The 22,758-nt window shown below is 38.1% G+C and overlaps 1 protein-coding gene across 1 annotated transcript; it reads right to left on the bottom strand.

The window, feature by feature from the left end:
* Positions 1-7,017: 7,017 nt before the first annotated feature.
* On the bottom strand, positions 7,018-10,148 carry LOC111644242 (N-acetyltransferase family 8 member 3). The gene is made up of 2 exons (XM_023393040.2): positions 10,052-10,148; positions 7,018-9,470 (listed from the first exon to the last, which is right to left on the bottom strand). The coding sequence occupies exons 1-2, from the start codon at positions 10,068-10,070 to the stop codon at positions 8,725-8,727; spliced, it is 765 nt and encodes a 254-aa protein (XP_023248808.1). The 5' UTR covers positions 10,071-10,148; the 3' UTR covers positions 7,018-8,724.
* Between the last annotated feature and the right edge of the window lie 12,610 nt (positions 10,149-22,758).

Raw genomic sequence — 22,758 nt, 5'->3', positions numbered from 1 at the left:
CTCCGATGGCCTTGATAGAGAACAATCTGTCTCTTCATAGGCATATTCAAGTCTCCCAAGATCTGTCACTGTCTATTGTTATTATTAGTTTTGGCATAAAAAACTAATTTAGAAATCAGAGTCGGATAATTAAAAATCCAACTAAATCTATTCCCTCAGGAGAGAGTGCATCGGATGGCTGAGGCTGCTGCCAGCTCAGCCACAGAGATGCGAGTCTGCACACAGGATGCATTTCATTTTCTCTGATACTCACCTTGTGAAGCTATCCATATCCGTCTATCTGTTCGGTTGATTACAGTTAACTACATTTAGCAGTAGCTTGGTGGTAGATCAACTACATTCATATGTGCATTGTGATTCAAGTAGTTAAATTACTTTTGTTGGTCATTTTTTTGTGCGGTTAACCACTGAAACTACGAACAATTTTGGGCCATAAAAGGAAAGGAACGTTTTTTATTCTCATTTTACCATTGCTTTTCTACTAAAATGAACCCCCTGTCACTGACTGCTGTGAAGGCATGCCCAGGCAATGCATTCGTCAGGCAGCCACCACCACATACCTGACTTTTGTGTAGTTCATGTGCAGAAGCCAAGGGTGGTGGTATTGCTCAGTGTTCACACAGCGACACCGTCATCATCACCACCATATGTCCCGATCGGGAAACACCACAGACGTATTTAAGTAGTAATTGTATACTAAACCAAAGCTGACATTATTTGCACTTTCTCATGAATATTGGATGACCTGTGTACAAGGCAATATGCTGCAATAAGCTGGTGTGTGACTTTTTTTATATTATATTTTGTTAAAATTGTTAATTTGATCATTTTTTACAAAGTAGTTTGAACTATGTTTTCGAAGTAGCTTTAGTTAACCAAACTAGGTTTCTCCTATAGCATAGGTTTGCTGTAGTTCCACTTCTTCCAGTGCAGTTATTGGTAACTTGCAAAGCAATGTTTACGAAGCAGCTTCCCCAATACTCCGTACAAATACACTTATAAAGTAATTAGTTACATTACTCATCCCAGCTCTATCAAAGCTGATGAAGACGGACCTTTGTACAAAACACACATGGAAATAGAAAACGAGACATTATATGGTTTCACATGCAGCTAGCCAGCTAGCTTAATATTAGCCCCAGTCAAGGCACAAAGCAACACTCCTCAAGTCTCATCCTCATTAAGATGTCAAGCCCTGAAAACTGTGAAGAAAACCCAGATGACACCTGAACAAAGGCCTTACAGAGGAAATGTTTGGAAGCTAGCTAAGAAGACACAACATGCAATTAAGAAACATTTAGGGGGCACATTTCTCCTCTTTTTTAAGGCTAACTGCCTATCACACCCAAATCTTGCCTTCTAGAAATGAAGAATATAATGCTATTTTGTTTTAGCAACTATGTCTAGTAGGGAAACATAACTGCTGCCTGGGTTGTGTTCTGTGTTATCAGGTACACTCATGTACCTCATGCTAGCTGTTAGGAGGTCACTGAGGTGGATGGTAGGTATACAAAATGCAGCACTTTGACATCAGAGACCAGGGTTTACATCCTGAGTACATCATGTCTTTAAGGCAACAAATGACATGTGAAAGCCTCTTAAAAGTTGGTTTCAAATCTTAAGAATTTCTCTATAGATTAAATGTCCACAATTAAACAAGCAACAATCAGATTTAACAAACAACATATACTCAAAACTCAGCTAGGAGACAGGGTTACCACATCTTATCACTGAATGCAGACACGCCAAACTGATGTCAACCCTCCATCAAACCCCCAGTAAGACAGCAAAACAACTTACCCCCAAAATAAATTGAAAAAAATTATATACAGTATTTATATATGTATTTTAGGCATCCATCCTCCACTTTCTGCACTGTGCATTAACTGTGTCTTGTCTTTTCTTATTTGACTGAGTAAGGAGAATTATACTGAACCTGTAATCTACCATTGCGGGCTCCCTATGATAAACTGTTCAAAGGTATTTACCCAAAGAGTTGCGTTTTGAAGGCACTGCACTGTAGATCCTATTTTCTTCGAGCAGGTGTGTCTGTGTTTCATTTTGAGAGAAATCCATTTCGGCCCTCTGCTCGAGATGTAAGAATCCAACCTAAAATGATCCTCAGAGACACCTGACTCGCAGCGTCCACAACAGATGGTTTATAAATATCGTGTAGGCTTGTCAGCTTGTCCAAACACTAATACCCCTGAGAAATTGCATCATGAAAAATGTAAGTTGTTTCTCTGTCTGGGCCTATTAAATCTCCTATTAGGTTCCAAAGGCAGCCAATACCCAGCGTCTTAACCATTTGATTCACTCCAGAGATCACATCTCATCTCACCTTGCACATTCTCCAGTCACACTGTTTTGTCTTGTTGCTCACTGCAGACTGTGACACTCGGCTGAGGAAAACACAAAGCTCACCAACAGATTTATACGCATCCCACTGTGCTCTTTTCTGGCCAATAATTTACAAAATGTCAGAATCCCAGACAATAATAGCTTCAATTTGACACTTAAATAGTCTTTTTGAAATATGCAGCAGGGGTAAGTATTGTTCATACATGTAAATGGACCAAAATGAGAACAGGAAGTAGGGTTGAAGCCTTGAAGACATCACAGCAAGGTTATACTGAGGTATCTGGTTTTGTAGCATCTAATTCAAGTAGCAGCATTGTTAACGAATGTGTAATCTGTCTTGATATGGCAGCTGGCATGTATGGAGTTACACAACAGATGGCGGCGAGTGCTGCAAAACCGGGTGACGGCCGTGTATCCTTGCAGCCGTTTCCTCCAGGAGAAATCGAAGTCCACAACAGGTCTATTTCTCTTTCTTGAAGCACAAATCACATCACCCCAGACTGAGACATTATCCTTTCCTCACTCCAGTACTGTGACACGTGCCAGATATCCTCACTGCAGCACAACTTAATCCATGACTCATTGAATGTGCGTGATAAAGTACCGTCTTCCAGCTTCCTTGTCAAATAACTTCAGAAGTCTTTAGTTAATATAGAGATCAATCAAAGCTGGATTTTAATGGTTTCTGCTGGCCATTTGTGATGGGGATTATTTTCCTTACTTCCTTCAATACGTCTGGAAACTGAGAGACATGATGAAGTTATTCTGTATGTCATCAGAAAGTAATGATTTCTTAAATATATTGGATCATGACTTACACTTGTCAAATATTGTTAATTAAGGACTGTATGAAAAAGTATTTGAGGGTGGAGGTGAGTAGGGGGTAGATTAAAATTTTATTTCAGCCTGTACTTAGAAGATTTATGGTAAAAAAAAAAAAAAAGTATCAAATAGTAAAATTGTGTTATTATTAAACACAACTCTTTAATTTAACACAATAAACACAGGTAACAAAGGTGTATTTGGCCCTATCCAGAGGTTTCTGTGTCTGTATAAGGCCGTCTCATCAAGATCAGCTATAGGAACCAATATGTCGGTTCTGTGAAAGAGAATACATGTGGGTCTTTATAGTTATTAATGGTTGAATAGTATCTCTCAGTACAGTGCATAATTTTTCACTTGCCTACAGTTGCTCCCACTTTTATTTCTATCTGCATCATAAGCGAAAGAATGAGTACAGTAAAGCATCATATAACATTAACCCATGCAACACATATCCCAAATCAAATGACAAAATACATAGCTTGTCCGTGCCCTTTAAAAGAAAGACATTTTCTGATCTGGCACCCCCATCAAAAGGACATCATTAATCTTTTTTTTTACAAACCACTGTTGGAAAAAGTAAACCCATTTTACAATATGAGAACACTATGGTTACGGTTTGTCTAGGCTTAGGAAAACACTGCGGTTTGAGTTAGAATGACTGCTTGACGTTAGGGGACCTTTGTCATCATAGTAACAATAATAAACACATGTAAGGTTATGAAAGGGTAATATAAAGATGGATGTAGCTCTGTGACGTCACGCAAAGGTTTCTGAATAGCAGTGTTGAAGCTCAGACCGGGCTGCTCCACTGTTGCCATCTTGGCAGTGCCTGACTCTGCCTTTTACTGGCAGAGTGAGTAACCTATAGCTTGCTCAACGGTTAACTCAAGGCTAATTCCTTTGCTGGCTAACTAGCTAGTTAACAAGCCAAGTATGGTGAGCGAGCACCACAAGCTGCTAATTACTGCTAACATATAAATAAAGTATTTTAACATGGAAGTCTATGGCAAGCCAGCCTCAAGTGGCCATTCAAGGAACTGCAGTCTTATATATAGATATATATATATAGATATAGATATATATATATATATAGATATATATAGATACATACACACACACACGCACACACATAAAATGAAAGATAAGATCCAGCCCTCTCCTAAACCAAATATTTTTATAGTCCCCTTTGATTGAGTCTCTTGTTTCATTAAACAAAAATATTACACAATCAGTTTAAGTATACCATAAGAGGATCACACTATAACCATTACCCCCTTGTATATTGTATATTGGAATGCAGTTACTGTGGGTAACTCAGCTTCAAGCCTGAAATGTGAAAAAATTGATTGTACCATATTCCTCCTAATTACAACAGCTGTGATCAATTTTTCGGTTGTTGTTGTGTCCAATTACTTCCTTGACTGAGTCCCCACAGCCCTCTTGCACTGGAGCTGGAGCTCAGCAAACGAGCCACTGTCTAATACTGTCTGGAACATTTATCCACGATGTTTAGGTTCACTGTGGTGTAAACACATTCAATACCAACTCATTAGCTACATCTAATTCCATATTTATCCCATAATTTGATTTCCAATCTTGAATGATAATGAGACTCTAATTATGTGTCTGTATATGTTCCAGTGTTGTACTGTAAGCTATAACTTAAAAGGATCCAGTTAGCACATCTCCCCTGTTTCTCATACTTTACCTGTTAGTGTCTCAGAGTGTGCAGTATGGTCTAATACTCTGCTCTTATGAGAAAACATATTTATCATTCTCGAACCATGCAGCGAATAATTGACCAATTATTCAGTATAAGGAAGTGCAGAGTCTGCATAATGTCATGTTCCTAAAATACAGCAAATTGACAGTGCAGGATAAGCTATCTGTTTGTGTAAGTGCTTGCCATGCCTTTGTTACTTGTGATTTAATACCCAGAGTAATTGGCCAGGTGTTGTCTTCTGCAATGAAGTTCAGCGGCACGGCCAAAAAATAACTTCCTGTGGTGCAAGAAAGATGAAAAGTGATTATGCAAGCCAGTGGTGAGCAGCATATGATGATGTATGATCCAAACAAATCTACCTCTGGCTCTCAGACAACAGCACATAGGCAACTGGTATCCTGATGCAATTAATCTCCACAATCTTTGCCCATTCAATAAGAGCGCTAATGCAGAAACAGAAACAGACCCGTTTACACACAGGCGCCGCCTGTAATGTTGATTACTTGCTTTGTTATTGCTTTGGAAGTGGCACCAAAGTTTGCCTTAAGATATATTAACTCTTTTCCCATGATAAGCTTGATGGCTTCAGTCTTGATACAAGGCTTGATTAATACAATATCACAAGAAATACCTTATGGTGAGAATCAATGCACACAGGAATGCTCCAGATAATCCCTGCTCACAAATAAACAAGTACACACACACACACACACCGACACACTCACACTAACACACACTCACTGCCCCACCCTAAAAGTAGTGGACAAAGAAATGTTTTCCAATTGGATTTCTTGAGCTCATCCTTTGATGAGAGTCTGCCTATTTCATTGATCTCATATGTTATCTTAACCTCTGGTCCAATAATGACAGACGGATTAAAAGTCCCTGGTTATGTATAAACCACAATCTAAAAGAAAAGAAGACACAAACAGATAAGAAAAAGGATTTTGAAGTTGGACTACAAACCTCTATGAAGTCTGCTCTCTCATTACGTATGCTAATAAATCCAATGATCTCTCAACTGCTGCATGCATGCATCCATCAAAAATGAAATTTCACACCATAGTTCACCTCACTTGAAAGTTGTTATGTTGTATTGTTTTACAACATTGAATAAAAGCAGATTTAATGCTTTTTTTTTTTTTTTACACTGATCAACATTAAAAAAAAAACTATTTGAAACATCATTGCGAGATGATCTAAATAAATTACAAATATGAAATATAAAATGCATGTTTACTTTCTGGTGAGGAAATATTTCCAAGTTAAGTATTTACTTTCTTTAATAGGACACAGTTGAATAATCACTGCCAACTGGTTTTAGAAGTCACAAATTAAGTTGAAGGTCCCATATTTTACTCTTTTCTGGTGTTTTAAGTTTTGATATTCATAAGAAGATAATCAAAAAAAGACATGGAAATCTCACTTTATACAATATGGGACTTTTAAATGGAGATCACCTGTGAAGGTTTGAGGGGTTTCAGTTGATTGTATCTGGAAGGTGAAACTTTTAAAGCCAAAGTTACACAGTAATCGCTTAAAACAATAATGTTCATTTCAGGAGTTCAGAGCTCAGTCCATTTGTGGCTGCATTTAAAAAAGTCTGTTCGCTCATAATCCCAATGCAACCTGACAGAGTTTGAGCTAACCCTAAATATATACTAAATATATAATACTGCATACACATCATGTGTGAGTGAAAGATTTCAGTGTTTTTGACTTGTGAGTGCTCAGTTTATCTGACAATTCAAGATGGCAGCTGTCAGTCTGCAAAATATCTGCAGAATTTTTGCAGAATAAGGAAAACATTTCCTTGGTGGAGTGAACTGAGCGGTTTGATGCAGTTTCTCAGTCAGCCATGTTTTTGTAATTCTAAAAAAAAGTCTTACATTCCCAATCAAGCCTTGTGCAATGGTGAATGTAGACGTCTATTAGTTTGATTTAAGCCGTAGTCTTTGACTGCTGACCAACACCAGATGCACGAAGATGATAGATATCTATCAACACAGGCCCAGAAGTACATATACAATTTTAAATACTGACTTTGAGAAGATGAAGGAAGAATCTTATTTTCTATTTTACTTTGAAAAGGCTTTTATTTTGTGGAATAGTGTTAAAAAGCCATATTAAATCTACTTTGATTCAATGTTGTAAGAAAATAAAACATGACAACTTCTAAGACAGTGATTACATTTTATTGAAACTGTGGCTTCATCTATTCTGACTTGTGCAAGAGTGTTTGCAAAGGTTTTCCATCTAACACACCTTCAAATCGGCAGCTGGCTCGTTCGTGCAGCATGTGTATGAGAGGAATTACAATCAAGCTGTCATTACCTTGAGGCCAATTGTACTGGTAATTGTGAGAGGATGACAACAGGTTGGCCAGCATTAAGGCTCATCTTCCTCTGGCTAGTTCAGCACCTGCCTGCTGGCCACCAGCCTAATTTTTTTCCGACAGCCTCAGCAGGAATGATTGATGCCTGAAGGCCTCTGATGGTGTGTGTGCGTGTGTGTGTGCGTGCGTGCGTGTGTGTGTGTGTGTGTGTGTGTCTCGGTGCCAAGCTGCTCCATCCATACAGTACTCCCTCTTGAAACTCATTCAGGCCACACCTGTCACCGCGCACATTGGCTGCTTGATGTTTTCCCTTATAGGCTCACTGTCAGCGGGCACACACTCTTTCAAGATAAGCTGCTACTGTGCAGTGCAGATAATATTTTGGAAGTTGTAATCACCTCAGGGGGATTTCTAAGGCAATGTAGGTTAAAAAAAAATCTGTAAATCTACATTGTTTAGCTGATGCTGCACAATGCTAGATTTATTAAAGGAAGTATATACTGCTTTCACAAATACTAGCCAACTATCACAGTTTCAGTGTTGTAAAGATCAATTCCCATGGTACGCTCACCCCTATTTTGTCAAGTCCCTCCTCACATATGTCATAAGACCACCAATGTGGAAACACTTAAGCTTTTTCTCTATTGTTTGGTGTCGATAATCTCAGTATTTGCCTTGTGTATGATGACCTTCGAGCGTTGCGGTATACTGAACTCTTTATCCTCTTTTTATGGCGCACACGTACACACATGCACACACACAGCTCTTTTAGCTCCAAAGAATTTTAAACCTCCCAATGTCCTGATACTATTGCATTTTTCATTGGTATTTTAAGCAAAGAGTTGTGAGGTCTTAGAAGTCAGCTGGCATTAATTCCTCTGAGGCAGAGGGATTCAACTTCTCCCTGGAAAGAGGCTTAAAAGAAAGTTCTTCTGCCTCCGAATGACTACATTTCTCCTCTCATATATAAATATATATATATATATATATATATATATTTATATATATATATATTATGTTCCTTGGTGGACAGGAGAACAATAGATAATTGAATGTGAATGCAGTTTGTTCTGTTTAATGCGCAATAATTAATTTAATAAAAAGAAAGAAAGAAATTAAGATTAGTTTTTCTTCCATATGCAAATTATAAATAAACAGAGAAGTTGACTAATCTCATTGTTCTCTGTGGTTGTGGGCATTGGTCTGTCAGGGGTGCAGGTGTATACATAATACATCAAGGCGAGAAGAAATACAAGGAAACTCGGATCATTAATGCTGCTTTGTGGAAAAAACATGAAATTTAATGTATTTTCTTCAAACTAGCATGATAGCAGGCTGGAGACACGAGTGACCAGATCTCACTCAGCAGAGAGGGTTTTTTGCGTTAAACGAGACAAGAAGCATAAATTAACTGAAATATTCTAAATGTGCTGTACAGTTGAGGTTGTATTAGGCGCTCAGGTATAAAGTCCACTTAGGGTTAAATGAACTTCTCCATTCGTATCACATTTATTCTAGCCAGTTTGGAGAACCAGCGATTAGCGTGCGTGTTACTGTGGGATCCAGTTTGAACGAAGCCAAATTTTTGGTACAGGGAAATGGCCGCTGTCTGCGGTGAGCTGATGTCCAGAACGAGGCGGGTGTAGCCGTGCTCTTTGCAGTAGTCCAACGCCTTCTGCATCAGCTGTGAACCCAGGTTTCGGCGACGCCACGGAAACGCCACCACCATGTGGGACATCTCACCGTAACTCCTGTCTTCAGCATCTTGGGCAGACTCTGGGCTTCCTCCGTTCCAGTTATCAAACCTCTCACCTCCTTCCTCCTCCTCCCCCTTCTTCCCCATCACTGCCACCATCCCCACCACCTTGGACTGGCCGTTAACATCTGCCTCTGCCACCCAGAAACCATTATCTGGTTTTTCCAGGTAATTGGTTTGAATGTTGGCCATGTCTGTGCTCAGCCGCCTCATCATGTAGCCTTCGTAGATATCGTGGCAGAAGTAATAAATGAGGCCGGCCCATGCGCTGCCAAAGAGCAATGCTTGGAAGTAGGAGCTGCCTCCTAGCACATAGCCGGCCATGGAAATACTCAGAGCAATGCCAACGTGGTCTGGATTGCTTATGGCATTGAAGAAGGCTGGGTACACATGTTCGAGTATCCCATCACGGAAGAGTGACATGACCACATGCTGATCTGAAGCTCTGTATTCCCTGATGGAGAACTGAACTGCATGTTAGAGGGGGAGAGAAAGAAAGAGGGAGGGAGGGAGGGAGAGAATGAGAGCTCAGTGAGACTAATCTGCCTGTTGTTGCAATGAGAAATTCCTGCTGGATTTAACAACAGGCTCAATACACTCACGTAACTTGTTGAAAAAAAAAAAACAAGAAAAAAGAAAAATGAATCAATACACCTTTTACAGAATCATACCTTTCTCGGTTTTAATTTAACTCTATTCCACATGAATACATAAAACCTGCCATTTGGTTATGACAACCCGAGGTGAAAGTCGCAATTAAAATTATTATAGCATTGTTTTCTCTTTAAGATTTCAAGCATGAGAGTCATTCCCCGATGCAATACAATTAGGTCTCAAACGTGATAATGATTAGAATCAAGGTGAGAATCCTGAGGCAACAAACAAAAGGCCTTTAAGTCTTAGTGAAATGTGCAATGTGTCATCCAGGCATATTAGCGTTGCTATTCATTCACACCCTTAGCTGTCTTGTTAGTGCTCTTGTTTGTAATCAACTCGACTACTTGAAGAGAAGAAGGTAGAAAAGATTAACTTAATCAGAACATGAACTTACAGTTATTTTTCTGGGCCATGCCGACACACACTCTCTCCCCCTCGTCTCTCGCTCACTCTGAAGTGCTTTAACTCTGCTGCTGCTGCTGCCCCTGAACTTAAACTACAGACTGTGATAATCAGCCATTCACAAAAGGGATTGAAATTAGTCTGAGCATGCTCACCTATAAGTACACACACACACACACACACACAGCACACACACGCAGCAAGAACTTGTAGACCTTAAATGACTTTAAGTGCTCACTGTATAAAATAGCAGGGTTCATATAAGAATTTTTAGTTAGATTGCTATAACTGTGCTTTAAGTTTAGTTGAAATTAATCACAAGGTTGCTGTGATTATGAAACGCAGAGTATTTTCTTAAAAAAAAAAAAACTTAATTAGCTTAGTCAACAGAGTAAAGAACTATATCATTGGATTTCTCAAGGAGGATGAGCACAGATCCTGAATATATTAAGTCAGAAAACTGAGCAGAATGTGAATTCAGCGCTCGTCCTGGCCCTTATATCTCCAAGAATGAAATGTTATTAACCTCTTTTTAGGTGTTTCAGTTTCAGTGGTGCTCTCTCAGAAATCTGCTGTGGATCTCCACACCGGTTCTTTCCCTGCAATATAAAGGTGAAAGTAAAATGAATATTGTCTGGCCCTCCTGACATAAAAGTGTCCTGTGGTGTCGGTGACGGTGTCTTGTGCAATAACCTGCCGGCCCTCTGACATGATTCAATTTCCTCGGCAGGTGAAGGGCCCTTACACCTGTTTAAATCAATAGTGCTGCCTCATGAATCTGTGAGTGCTGGAAGGTCAAGCAACTCGGGAACTTTTTTCAGCCCGTTTCCCAACCACCAGGTGAATTCTGAATTTTACACCCGATAAAATGAAACCTCCCCAGACCACTGCAACCACATATTATGAAATTTCTCTCCGATTACGTTGTAGTGGCAAAGGTAACTGGCAATTCTTTTTTCTTTGAATGAATGAAGCACTTAATTTACAAAGTGCATGACTATTACACCAGAGCCCACCAGTTGCCTATAAATCTAACCCGGCAACAAAAGCATTATGGTTGAGGTTAGGGAAAGATAGAGGTTTTGGTTAAACGCACAAATAAAAAAATGTAGAAAACCCCCATAGAAAAGTTCAATAGTGCTGCAGTCACTACAAGTGGATATTGTACTGAGATCGGACATACGTCGTCAGTAAACATCTGAGTGATACGTTCAATATTAACATTTTTGCAACTTCCCAAATGCGTGAATTAACAGCATTTCCTCATCATGTCAATAGAAAATGTAATCCTGTCAGCATTCTTTCAAAATGTATTTGCTGTTGCAAATTAGTTGAGTGAAGAAATGTAATTTAGAGGAGACAGTATTGCTGTATGATAAAAGCCATAAGCCCCTTTCAGACATGCACCTCACTGCGGTACGTAGACGGTGGTTTATTCTAGAAAGCAAGTGGTTTGTACAATGTGTTGTGCGACCACGTCCAAAACAGTGTTTATAGTTGCTTCAAACGGCCACAATTGAAGTTGGAGTAAAAGATGAGCGTCACAGAGAGACAGTCTTTCCTGAACGACATTTGTAGTGTTGAACTCAGTTGTTCACATAAAAAAAAAAATGTCAGAAAGTTCTGTAGCAAATGAAAAATTTAAACCCAGTTCACTCTCTCACATTTGTACATTTGGCCAATCACAGTGGATGTAAATGTAGGATTGTTAGTTTCAGAAAGTTACAGAAATTGTCTGTAAGGAGGAGGTTTGTGAAGCTATTCAACCAGCTGGCAGCCAGTTCTGATGAATGTATACTGGTGCCTTAAATATTGGTGTCATTTCTGAATGACACTTGTGTATAAAAGTCACAGTGGAGATCTCGTCAAACTTAATAACATTTTTGTAAAATTTTCAGTATGGCACAAATCTGAATTGAATGATTAATGTTTCCAATGAGGTAAGAGAAAGAAAAAAGAAACCTTTAGAGCTCCAATAATAATCAGATCAGCTTATAAAGTTAAGGTTTCATTCAAACAAATGACCAGCCTGAAGGAATATCCATCAAAACACTTTAGTACAGCATGTAGGCAGATAGCAATTAAATGACTTAAAAACCAACTTGACTTCTTGCTTCTATTTGTTTGGACTGTCACTTTATAAAGAAGGCATCAGAATTCTTTGTCTAATAACTGATGAAACTCATGAGGAAATTTATTAGGAGAGTGGGCATCATTAATTAAGAATTTTATCCATTTAATCCATCACTAATGCAGCCTGTGCGAAAACAGAGAACCTCTTTGTCTTCCTTCAAATCTTTTCTTGGCTCTTTCCTGCCCCGTCATGTTTGAATAAAGCCAAAAGGAACATTTATGCAAAAGTCACCCACGTCTTACTTGGTTTTGTTGCATGATAGGTTGAGCCGGCAGCAGTAGTCAGCTGGTAACTGACTACTGCTGATCACTTTGAAATAAGCTGATTGTTTGTTACTGGAGGGAAAAGAAGTCTAATGTCAGAGACGTTACTGCGGATGTATGATTTCACTAGAAGTCAAGTAAGTAAGGAAGTAAGTTCTAAAAACCAAACTAAAAGTCAAAAGCTTTACTTGTAAACTCAAAGTAAAGTACAGGCTGTAACATTAATCAAGTTGTATTTGAGCACCATGAATGAGTCCTAGTATGAATTGCTTCAGTGCATTATACCTAATCATCACAGGCTATATTAATTTCACTTGATAAAATTAGCCAAGTGTGCTTCACAGTTGATTGCAAATTGTCTTGAACAAAAAGTCACAAGAAAACAGGTTAAAGCTGCCCTGGAAACTAACCACGGTAGGCTAACTACATGCTCCACTTAATGGGCCCATGAGAACCCAGTGAGCAGCATTTTTATTCATGGACATGTACTCACACAAGGATTGTAAGGGGACAGAGCCTGTTCAGTATGCTTGTCATCGAGCTAAGACATTAAGGGATTAAACCATTACATTATTGAGTTTTTCCCCCTCATATGGTGGCAAACCATCATTGGAACACACCTCAGACAACTTCATTTCCAAACTACTGCCTCCCCAGAAACTCTGATTTGAATCTGTCTTACTTTGTGGCTTCCAGTGCCTCAAGATTTCATATATACAGAGCTAAAACACTCCACAGAGATTTCCATTTAGTTCCAGCCATCTTTCATTATTATAGTAATGCATTTGCTCTTGCATAGAATAAATGTTTGGAAATGCCTCAGCATTTACGATGTGGTCATTCCTGAAAGCACCCAAAAGTAAAACATGGATATTGAGTCACACTGGTGATTTTCAGCTATGTAGTTCTGTTAAGTAATGGCACCTCCTCCCTGCAGGACATAGGCTATCTGTATATCTGGCAAAAACAAAAGAAACTCTCTGCTATACAACAATATTTGCTGCAATGAAGAATCTTGATGGTGTTTGTGATTCACTATGAAATTCTATGTTGGGAGTCAATGGGAGAACACAGTACATTTATTTTTACACCATGTCTCACTCCCACTGTACAAAACCATCAAGTAAGACATTATTTTTGTACAGATGAATCTGGCTCCAAACTCCATAATGACATCAAACGGAGATATAAAACATTAATATTTGAAATCAGATTGAAATCCTCTGTGATCCATGGGAAGAGGAAGGCCTGCATTCAAAATGTTGTGTTTCGGTCCAGTCTTCTAGAAATCACATTTATATTTGAAAGGAACATGATGATTAATTAACGACTTAGCAGTTAATTATCCTATCTGTGATCACCAAAATGTACAGTGTCAATATGTACGATTTATTTTTCTACAACATATTAAACATTTTAATGGTTATATTTAGTCATTCACAACTATTGGTTAAAGGAAAAGTTCAACATTTTGGCAGTTATGTTTATTCGCATTCATGCCGAGAGTTAAATGAGAGGATTGATACCATTCTCATGTCTGTGCTCTAAGTATGAAACTATCGTTAACTAACTTAGCATAAAGACTGGGGGAAACAGCTAACCTGGTTGTGTCCATAGGTAATAAAATCCTATGGTGGCCCTGAGAGATCAATGCACTGCAACTTAAGAAAACACATGCTAATAGACAAAACACAAGCAAATTCAGAAAACATCTCCATCAATTTGACAACTCACAACACAACCAAATACACAAACGCTCTACAAATACTCATAACGGCTGTGTTTCTAGTGTCACAGAAAAGTGATGAACCTGGCTTGGACTTGCATGGATGTATAATAATACATATAATGTATTATTTGTATTATAATACATCAATGCACACTTGTTTTTCAATGCTTTTAACCTCAAAAGTCCCAAAGCATTGAACAACAAGTGCATCCCAGCTGGGTTCATCACTTTTTAATGTCCCCTGAAAACACTTCCATTGTGCTGTGATTATTTGCAGTGCATGACACGTTGTCAAATTGATGAAGATGTTTTCTGAATTTGCATGTGTTTTCTTAAGTTGCAGTGCGTTAAGCTTTTAGGGCAATCGTAAAATCCACCTAAACCCAAAGCTCATGTATCTTGTTTTTACAGAGGATTATGTATTGAACTATTCCTTCTCTGGGAGCAGTAGCTTTCTGATATCTCTGCTGGCTGCTTTTGGACAAAGCCATAACTGTTTCCTTGTTTCCAGTCTTTATGCTAAGTTAGCCGGCAGCTGTTTTCATACTGTATTTACCGTACAAACATGAGAGTTGTATTTATCTTCTCATCTAACTCTAGCGAATAAATGTATTAAAACTACTCCTTTAAGGTTATGTATAGAAGACACAACATGTTTACGAACAACATCCAGACTGTGAGGCCTTGAGTCCAGCACTTTTTCTTTTCCACCCAGACTACCTCCCTGCAAACTCCCTTCACTCGAAAACACTTTGACATTGGGAATAAACCAGGCAGTACAAATACCAATGAGTAGTATAGAAAAGTAATTTGTAGGAGACAAGGTTGGTTTATCTGTACATTATGGGCTGCAACCTCCAAGTTTCGGCACAAAAACAAATCAGAGGGAAAGAATTGGGATGTTTACATCTCAGTTTTATTTTACCTGAATGCAGATTCCCACAGTTTGTGTAGTGGTTGTAGTGAGAAACCAGGGAGCCTGTTATGTTTTGGTTGTCTCATAACACTGTTTTTAGATTAAGAGATATCACACTCATTAGGAAAGTCTGAAGTCACAGAAGAGCCAAGAGCAGCGCAAGGCTGTCTCCTCTCAAATCTTGTTTTATGATAATATGACTTAATCGCAATCCAAGTCATGCCTGCTTCTTTGTGACTGGTAAGACACTTCACCCAGTGCATGCAGACAAAAGTGATTGTCTCACCTCAAAGTGAGAATCCTAGGTAATTTTCACGCTGAAAATAAAAGGATTTCAGACAGACACCAAACTCCCTCAAGATGTTACAGTCTCCACTATTTTAAATTCCACTGCATAATAACATAAATACGTCTAGACATATGATGGTATAGTGATGATGGGGTCACCTGTTAACAATGTGCGAATGGCAGATCGTCACTGAATATTACCAGGCTTCTTTCTCTCTAAAGCTTGCAACAGCCCCATGAGGTTGTTTTCTCTATACACACCAGAGAGTTGGATGGTTAAACAATGTAGGTAAATGTTTGTTATTCTTAGCCAACTATGAGGTAAAAGAAGTGTGACCTCAGGGTGGTGAGAGAGAATAACAACAGGATCATATCAGTTCCTCTATTGCAAGTGGAGCTGATGACTGAGTGTGTTTCAGAAGGCAACCAAAATCACAGTTCATTGCTTCAGGGAACATTGGCTCAGCATATACTGTTGCTGTCGGCTCTAAAATATTATGTGTAACATTATGCATCCTCTGGGGAGCACGACTGCCTTCAGCAAATGTCAGTTGAGGGAATAGGATCATTTAGGGATGTTTTATTGTAAATAAGCTAGCCGAGTTAAAAATTCTGACTTTTGGTGGCACCAAGGAATCTCTAAAATCACTAGGATTCATCCCCTCAGGACCCTGAATATCTCTACCAAATATCATAGTATCTAATAATAATAATAATGATATCACTTTTATGCCTCTGCGCCACTGACAAGCAGGGCCGGAACCACTCTTGTGAACATGATATTTCCATAACTTAAATTTAGTACAAATGTTCACCTGGACTCAAGAACGAACTGATTAAATTGTGGTGGTCAAGGACAATGAAGCTATGTGATGGCATCAATTTGTTTTGTATATTTTACGCTACATATTCTGAGGTACGGTATGTAACAAAAATAGAGAAGATTCTGATACATTCGTTTGCAGTTTCTAGTTATTGTTCTTGGTCTGGATGCTTTTTTGATATATACAGCTGTCTATTCATTGTTGTAAATGAAATGTTAGTTTAGATTTACATAATAAACCACATGATGGACTATTGTTCTGATTTGAGTTAGTGTGTGTCAGCCAAAATCAACCTTATTAGAGAAATTTATTTTACTTAGGTGTTTTTGTATCTTTTTACAGTGCAAGAGCAACACAGGATATGTATAGCTAAAGGATCTACATGACATTGATATTTTTTAGTTGTCTCTTCCTTGTAAGACTACTGTTAATGGAATTTAAATACAAATGAATAAACTCCACAATCCGAAAATAATAATAATTAAAAAAATCATTGAGTAAAGGTGGTTTGTGTGCTCTTAGCCTGAATACAGATTGAATGACAACAAAAGGCTTTTCAGCAGAACTATATTGTGGCTCTGGCTCATCCTGGGCTCTCTGGGGACGGCTGGGTCAGAGAAGGAAGCTGCAACAGCAGCAGCCTGAAACTAAACTCCATCTATCACACTTAAAAAGCTGCCCACCTCTACCTAGCCACAATAAGCCAGGAGATGTTGGGGGGGGGGATTATATAGGGATTTTGTAGCAAGATAAAGCTGTGAAGAACCATTGGCTTGTTTTTCATTAGGAGAAGATGTTATTGTTTAAGCTTAATTACTGACTTGGGGACATGGCTCAGAAGAATACAAGTCCCTGCATGGCTGTGGGCAATATTAAACAACTGATTTGTCTCAGACATGGCACATTTTGAAGAGGAAACCCTGATAATACACAGGATGCAGTACTGAGGACGAAATAAATCCAAATATGCCGGTGAAGAGAGAAACACATAATATTTAATTCAAGTCAGTGTGATGTGGTAAAATGAAGACAGAATCAGGCACTACTCCTATACGACCTTGCTAACACCACGGTTCTAAATACTGGAATAACTTGAAAACCCTTGAAATGAATAACTGACCAAGGTAAAGCAGAAAGATTTGAAATCTCTTCAACATTTCTTCTATTATCCTTTCTCTCTTATTTTTTGGACACAGTTTCTGAGAAATCAACACAGATGTGCTTCTGCATACCAGAATTAACGATGCATGTATTCTTGTAGATGAGCAAGAGCAAGTTTACAACTAAACATCTTATCAAAGAAGCAAGACTCCAGCTGCACACATATTTGAATTTACAGATGTTTTTACATAATTTGACTGCAGTGTGTTGATGTGTGCTGCTCAGCTTTATTTAACCTGAACCACCTGAACAACTTAACAAGAACTTAACCTTTCTGACTTCAGTTCTACGCTCAGCTCTCGATTCTCCACAGAAATCCTGTTGGTGAAAGTTTCGGCTGTTTTAACGTCATTATTATTCACGTGTTCTTTCTACCCATAAAGTTAAATATTGTCTTTTTCATTTCACCTCCATTTCTGATGTTAATGCACAACAATCTGATGGAACGCCCTGTGTAATGTAGGTCTTAATTTTACACAGCCGTGCCGACAGAGAAGTAGAGTCAGTTATTGGCACTTTCAGATTATTTATTTTTCCATTACCTGGTGGTGTTCATCTGAAAGTAAACAGCATGCTGTTTGACTGAGAGGATTTTTTTTAATGGACTCTACCAAACTGTATCCCCTAAAATTGGATTAGATGTAGAAAGGATTCAAGTGTAAAATGTTTCTATGCATCAAATCATTTTATCTGATAAAGCATATTACAAATGCAGATCCCATAATGCACTATGCATAAAAGCGCAACTCTTTTCTCTTTCGAAAGGGCGAAAGCAATATTTGAGAATGCAAATAGAACTCTGGGACTGAAATAAGAATAAAAAAACAATTTACTCTATTAATTTATTGTATTTTTTTTAGAATATTATTAATCATTGCTGTTTTGGTAAGGCTCTAATAACAGGGCGATGTTTTAAAAAGTAAACAAAGCTAAATAAGACAGTATCACACTGGCATCCTGCTGCTCATCGCTGTTGTACAGTAAAAGTTCTACAAGTGACCTCTGCTCCAGCCAGTTTCAACACTGAACCTCCACCTCTGAGTGGAATTATAATGAGACAGAAGCAACAGCAACCGCTGCAGCAGTTTGTCAGATGGTGTGGGTCACTGGGGTCATGTAGTCATTGTTATTTTCATGTAGGGAAATTAAATTAAGATTGTACCAGAAAACGAATTTGTTGTGCTGCTTGAATTTTATCCCCACAGTTATAGTGAACTACACATCTCAGAGAGTATTCTGCACCGACATTATCAGGTTTATCTGCTGCTAATGGTAATTCCGAAATCGTAATCAGGGCAATTGCTGAAGTGCTTTCAGTGGGCAGTAATCATTGACTTCATGTGGCCAGTGTTGGGGAGTTAAAGATTCAGACCCTTTACTGCTGCAGTATCTGGGTTTCCATAGCAGTTTAGTGTAACATAGAAGCCATTTTTTTTTTTAGACAAGTTGACAAAACACAAATGTGAATGGTCTGTGTTTCCATTGAGTGATATTGTGTGAATAAAGCTGGGTTTTCTCCTCTCGACGACGACAGATTTCCAGCCGTCTGCCTCTCGGTTGGAACTGGCTCCCTCGGTCATGATACGACAGGCACCACGACTTGAATGTGAAAAAAGTGCTTCCATTTCAATTTTGTAAAATATTGCTTTGATGAATAGAGAGAAAAACCACCTCATTCGAGAATGTAAATTTTTTTGCGACATTTTAGAGCTTTTTCTAAATTCCATTACTCGTTTTTAAAGTTTGGAAAAAAATTGCAAAATTACACATTAAGCAGGTTAATGGTAAGGCACCTTTAGTGTAAAATATAATCAGAGGCCAGAGGCCAATCAGAAGAGAGGCTCTGAGGCTCTTCTGATTGGCTCACCAGCCTGTTTTTACTAGAGCTCCAGAGAGAAGTTTAGAGAGGAGATGTAAAACTACACTGAGATGGTTTTTGGTTCTTAAAACCAAAAATATATCTTTGTATGGATAGCAACACATCAATTAAAACACTGGAAAAGTGTAAAATATGGAAGCTTTAATAGAGGCTTTTAGTTCTTTTCCCACCATTGCATTTTGCTTAAGCCAGATTTGTGCAAACTTCCCATGGGCACCAAACACTGACTGTTTATGCATCACTCCACTTCATGAAAGTATTCACATCACATTCAACATAATGGCTGAACTACTACAACAGAAAGACTCCACTGAGGGACAGAAGAGCCGTGCTAATTCAATGTCATCCGTGAACGGTAGAAAGTCTCCCTCTGGAATAGCTACAAGCAAATGTGTGACAAGTGACTCAGTAATTTAACAGTGGACTCTTCATTCCATTCAATACTGCAATCAATTATTAATTTAAAAAAAAGCCCTTTTCATTCTTGAATTTCATCAGTAATTGACTTCGATTCATTTAGGAATATCCAGCAACCATCTAATATAACTTTGGGCAAGAACTTGAATTAGCTGATTTCCCAAAATGACCATTCCTTTAATTAATAATGCATTAAGTTGATATTGTACTTAAGTGGTGTAAATTAACAATTGATCAAATAACCAAAAGCCAAGTGTTCGTATGGGGACAAACAACCATTTAGTCTTCTCAAATATGTCGTCTTCACTCACCTACATCAACATGATTTTTCTCTATATTGTTGGCAATATAAAGCGGTGCTTGCAGCACCTGTTCAAATCTCTTATCCAGAAAGTCCAGAGAAAAAAAACTGGGTTGTCTTTCTTCAAAGACTTTGAAGACATCACACTTAAAAACACTCAGACGGAGATAGGCTCAATGAAAGCAAATGAGGTTAGCAGTCTCTCCCCTCCCTGGCAATGAGTACTGATTTGGAAAAAAACGGTTTTGATGCACAAATATGTTGAAGTATCAGACACAAGTTTGTGTGTCTTTAAGCATGTTGTCTCTCCTGTCCACATAATTGGACAGCTGAGACTTGTTTTGACATCCTCAAACCCCTGATTATATATTTTTTTTAAAAAAAGGGAATTCCTGTTTCCAAGAACAATTGTTTCATTTTTCTCCAAACATGTAAAAACTTGGTAAAATATTCATTGGTTTATTCATTACAATGTATAACTATTCTTTTCATGCAACATCCACTCTTCCCAAGAGAGATGTTCACATCGGCCACAGTGCCACTTCAAAAGATACGCACAGATAGATCACACGGTCTGGTTTACAATCGCACGACTGAAAGATAAAGATATATGTCAGGATGAAGGAGGGTGGAGTTCCCATGATCATTTCTAATCCTTTATAGAGCTTTCTGGAGGGAGGAAACGCTCTAACCCATATCTTCAAATGAGGTCAGTCTGTTAATATTGTGAGTATTGCAAAACACTAACAATACCTTTAGATTTCAGGCTGAGGATACAAGGCAAAATTAGCTAATTAAACAGATGTGATGATCAGTTGTGGAACACTGTTTTCTCTTTGTTGGATAGGTGTCAAAATATGTGAAGGTGCTCATTCAAGTCTTTACAGTTAACTTCAGTTCAAATTAAATTTTCAAATGACTTTTATTATAGCCTGCATCTAATCATACACAATAACATCCATGTAGCGGCATTGTAAGTGACAATAAGTCTCTGCATACTGCTGCTTTAATACTTTCATTAAAGATGAGCATTATGAAGCTACAGCAATGTCTGAACAGGCCTTCAGATCAGTTGACAACATATACATTTTTTGTGTTGTAAATTACGAGCGTTTCTCTAATAGGGTTGTTGCAATACTACAATTTCAATCTCGATATCGATACCCAGGAAAATACTCAATACTCTGTACCATTTTCGATACCACGGCGAGAAAAAAATGACAAAAAAATGAAGATTAGAGATTAAGATTATAAAGATTAGAACAATACAAACAATAACATCAATGACAACACTACTTTTAGGTTTTCTGAGGTAGTGCAAAAAAAACATAACACTTTTCAGACACAAATAACTGTGTTTTCCTGTTAAATTAACACTTTCTATTCATATTACAGATGGGCAGGACTGATGATGTTTGCTGCCTCGCTCCCACATTAACGTTAGTCGTTTTATTATTAGCCATAGCGACTAGCCGCTTTCTTAATGATAATTTGGCAGATGTCTAATGTGGCTACCGGCTAATTGCTAATAGTTAAACGGCTCACGTTAACGTGTGCTGCCGGCCAGGTAAAATAATAATGCAAAATAATTCCAAAGGGCACTTTTACTTTTTGCATTTTCAACAAAAACAGTTTTTAGTTTTGTGCTGGCAACGCCAGCTCAGTGTTGTGGTACAAAATGTAGTATCTATTAGTATCTGAGTATCGATTTTTTTTTTTTGACAAGCCTGTTCTCTACTATAAATGAATTATCTATACATCTATGTATCTGACCAGTATATTTGACCTCGTGTGGAATTCAAGAAATACTACAATTCCATTTCCTCTTTTGACCATTGACCAACAGCAATGATACAATCATGGCTTAGCAACCAGGCACACAAGGTTCGTCAAAAGTTGGATTTCTATACATGCTAAAGCGATGGGCTCTAGTCAGAAAAATACATGCTCAACTGTGTGTTGCTTGTCGAAGTATGTTTTTATATGGTAAGTATCCAAACACGGTTATTTTACAATGAAATACATTTTACTTACTTGCATAAGTAAAAGAGTAAAATAAAATAACAATATACCAGTGGTCGGCAACTGGCGGCCCACCGGCACAAAATTGTGGCCAAACAAATTATTATTATGATAATTAGATACTTTTTTATATATATATATATAAATTAGATCTCCGCCGTCATGGCAAGAGTTACCCACAGAATCACTTCCTCTTTAGCAATTCTGCCTACAAAATAAAAGCAAAAGAAACTTCTTTTTTGCAGCAATGCTTTATTTTGAGCTAATTGAGAGCTCTTATTCTGAAAAGTTCTGACCGAAGTTCAAAAGATTCTGTTGCTCACTTGACAGACCTCTGAAATGCCCAAGACGTGATGTGTGGTATTTTTATGAATCAATTTCTTAAACTAGCCTTTGATTATGTTCTGGCCCACCATCTAATGGATTAGAAAACTTGCAGACCCCTGCAAAATAGCTACTATAATACAAGGGCTAACTGGCTGTCAGAAATACAGGAACAAATCTGCTCCTTATTTATATGTTTTCTACAGCATTAGCTGGTGAGAATACTGAGTTTATACAAGCAGCTTTAGTCTCATTCTCTCTATCAAGTATATAGCCATCATGTGCACATTTGAGACCTCCTGACATTGTTCTCACTTCAAAACGAGTCAGCTAAAAACTTTTTGTTTTTTTATTTCAACACAGCTCACAGTGTTACTGTGAGTTGCTAAATACAGCTGAAAAAGATCTGCTGGCAACAGTCATCATTTCCAGTAGTAAATC

This window comes from Seriola lalandi, unplaced genomic scaffold, assembly GCF_002814215.2.
Source record: "Seriola lalandi dorsalis isolate HSWRI2012SDOR001 ecotype SW California unplaced genomic scaffold, Sedor1 jcf7180002054927, whole genome shotgun sequence".
Classification (NCBI taxonomy): domain Eukaryota; kingdom Metazoa; phylum Chordata; class Actinopteri; order Carangiformes; family Carangidae; genus Seriola; species Seriola lalandi.
This window is presented reverse-complemented; position numbering and strand designations above follow the sequence as displayed.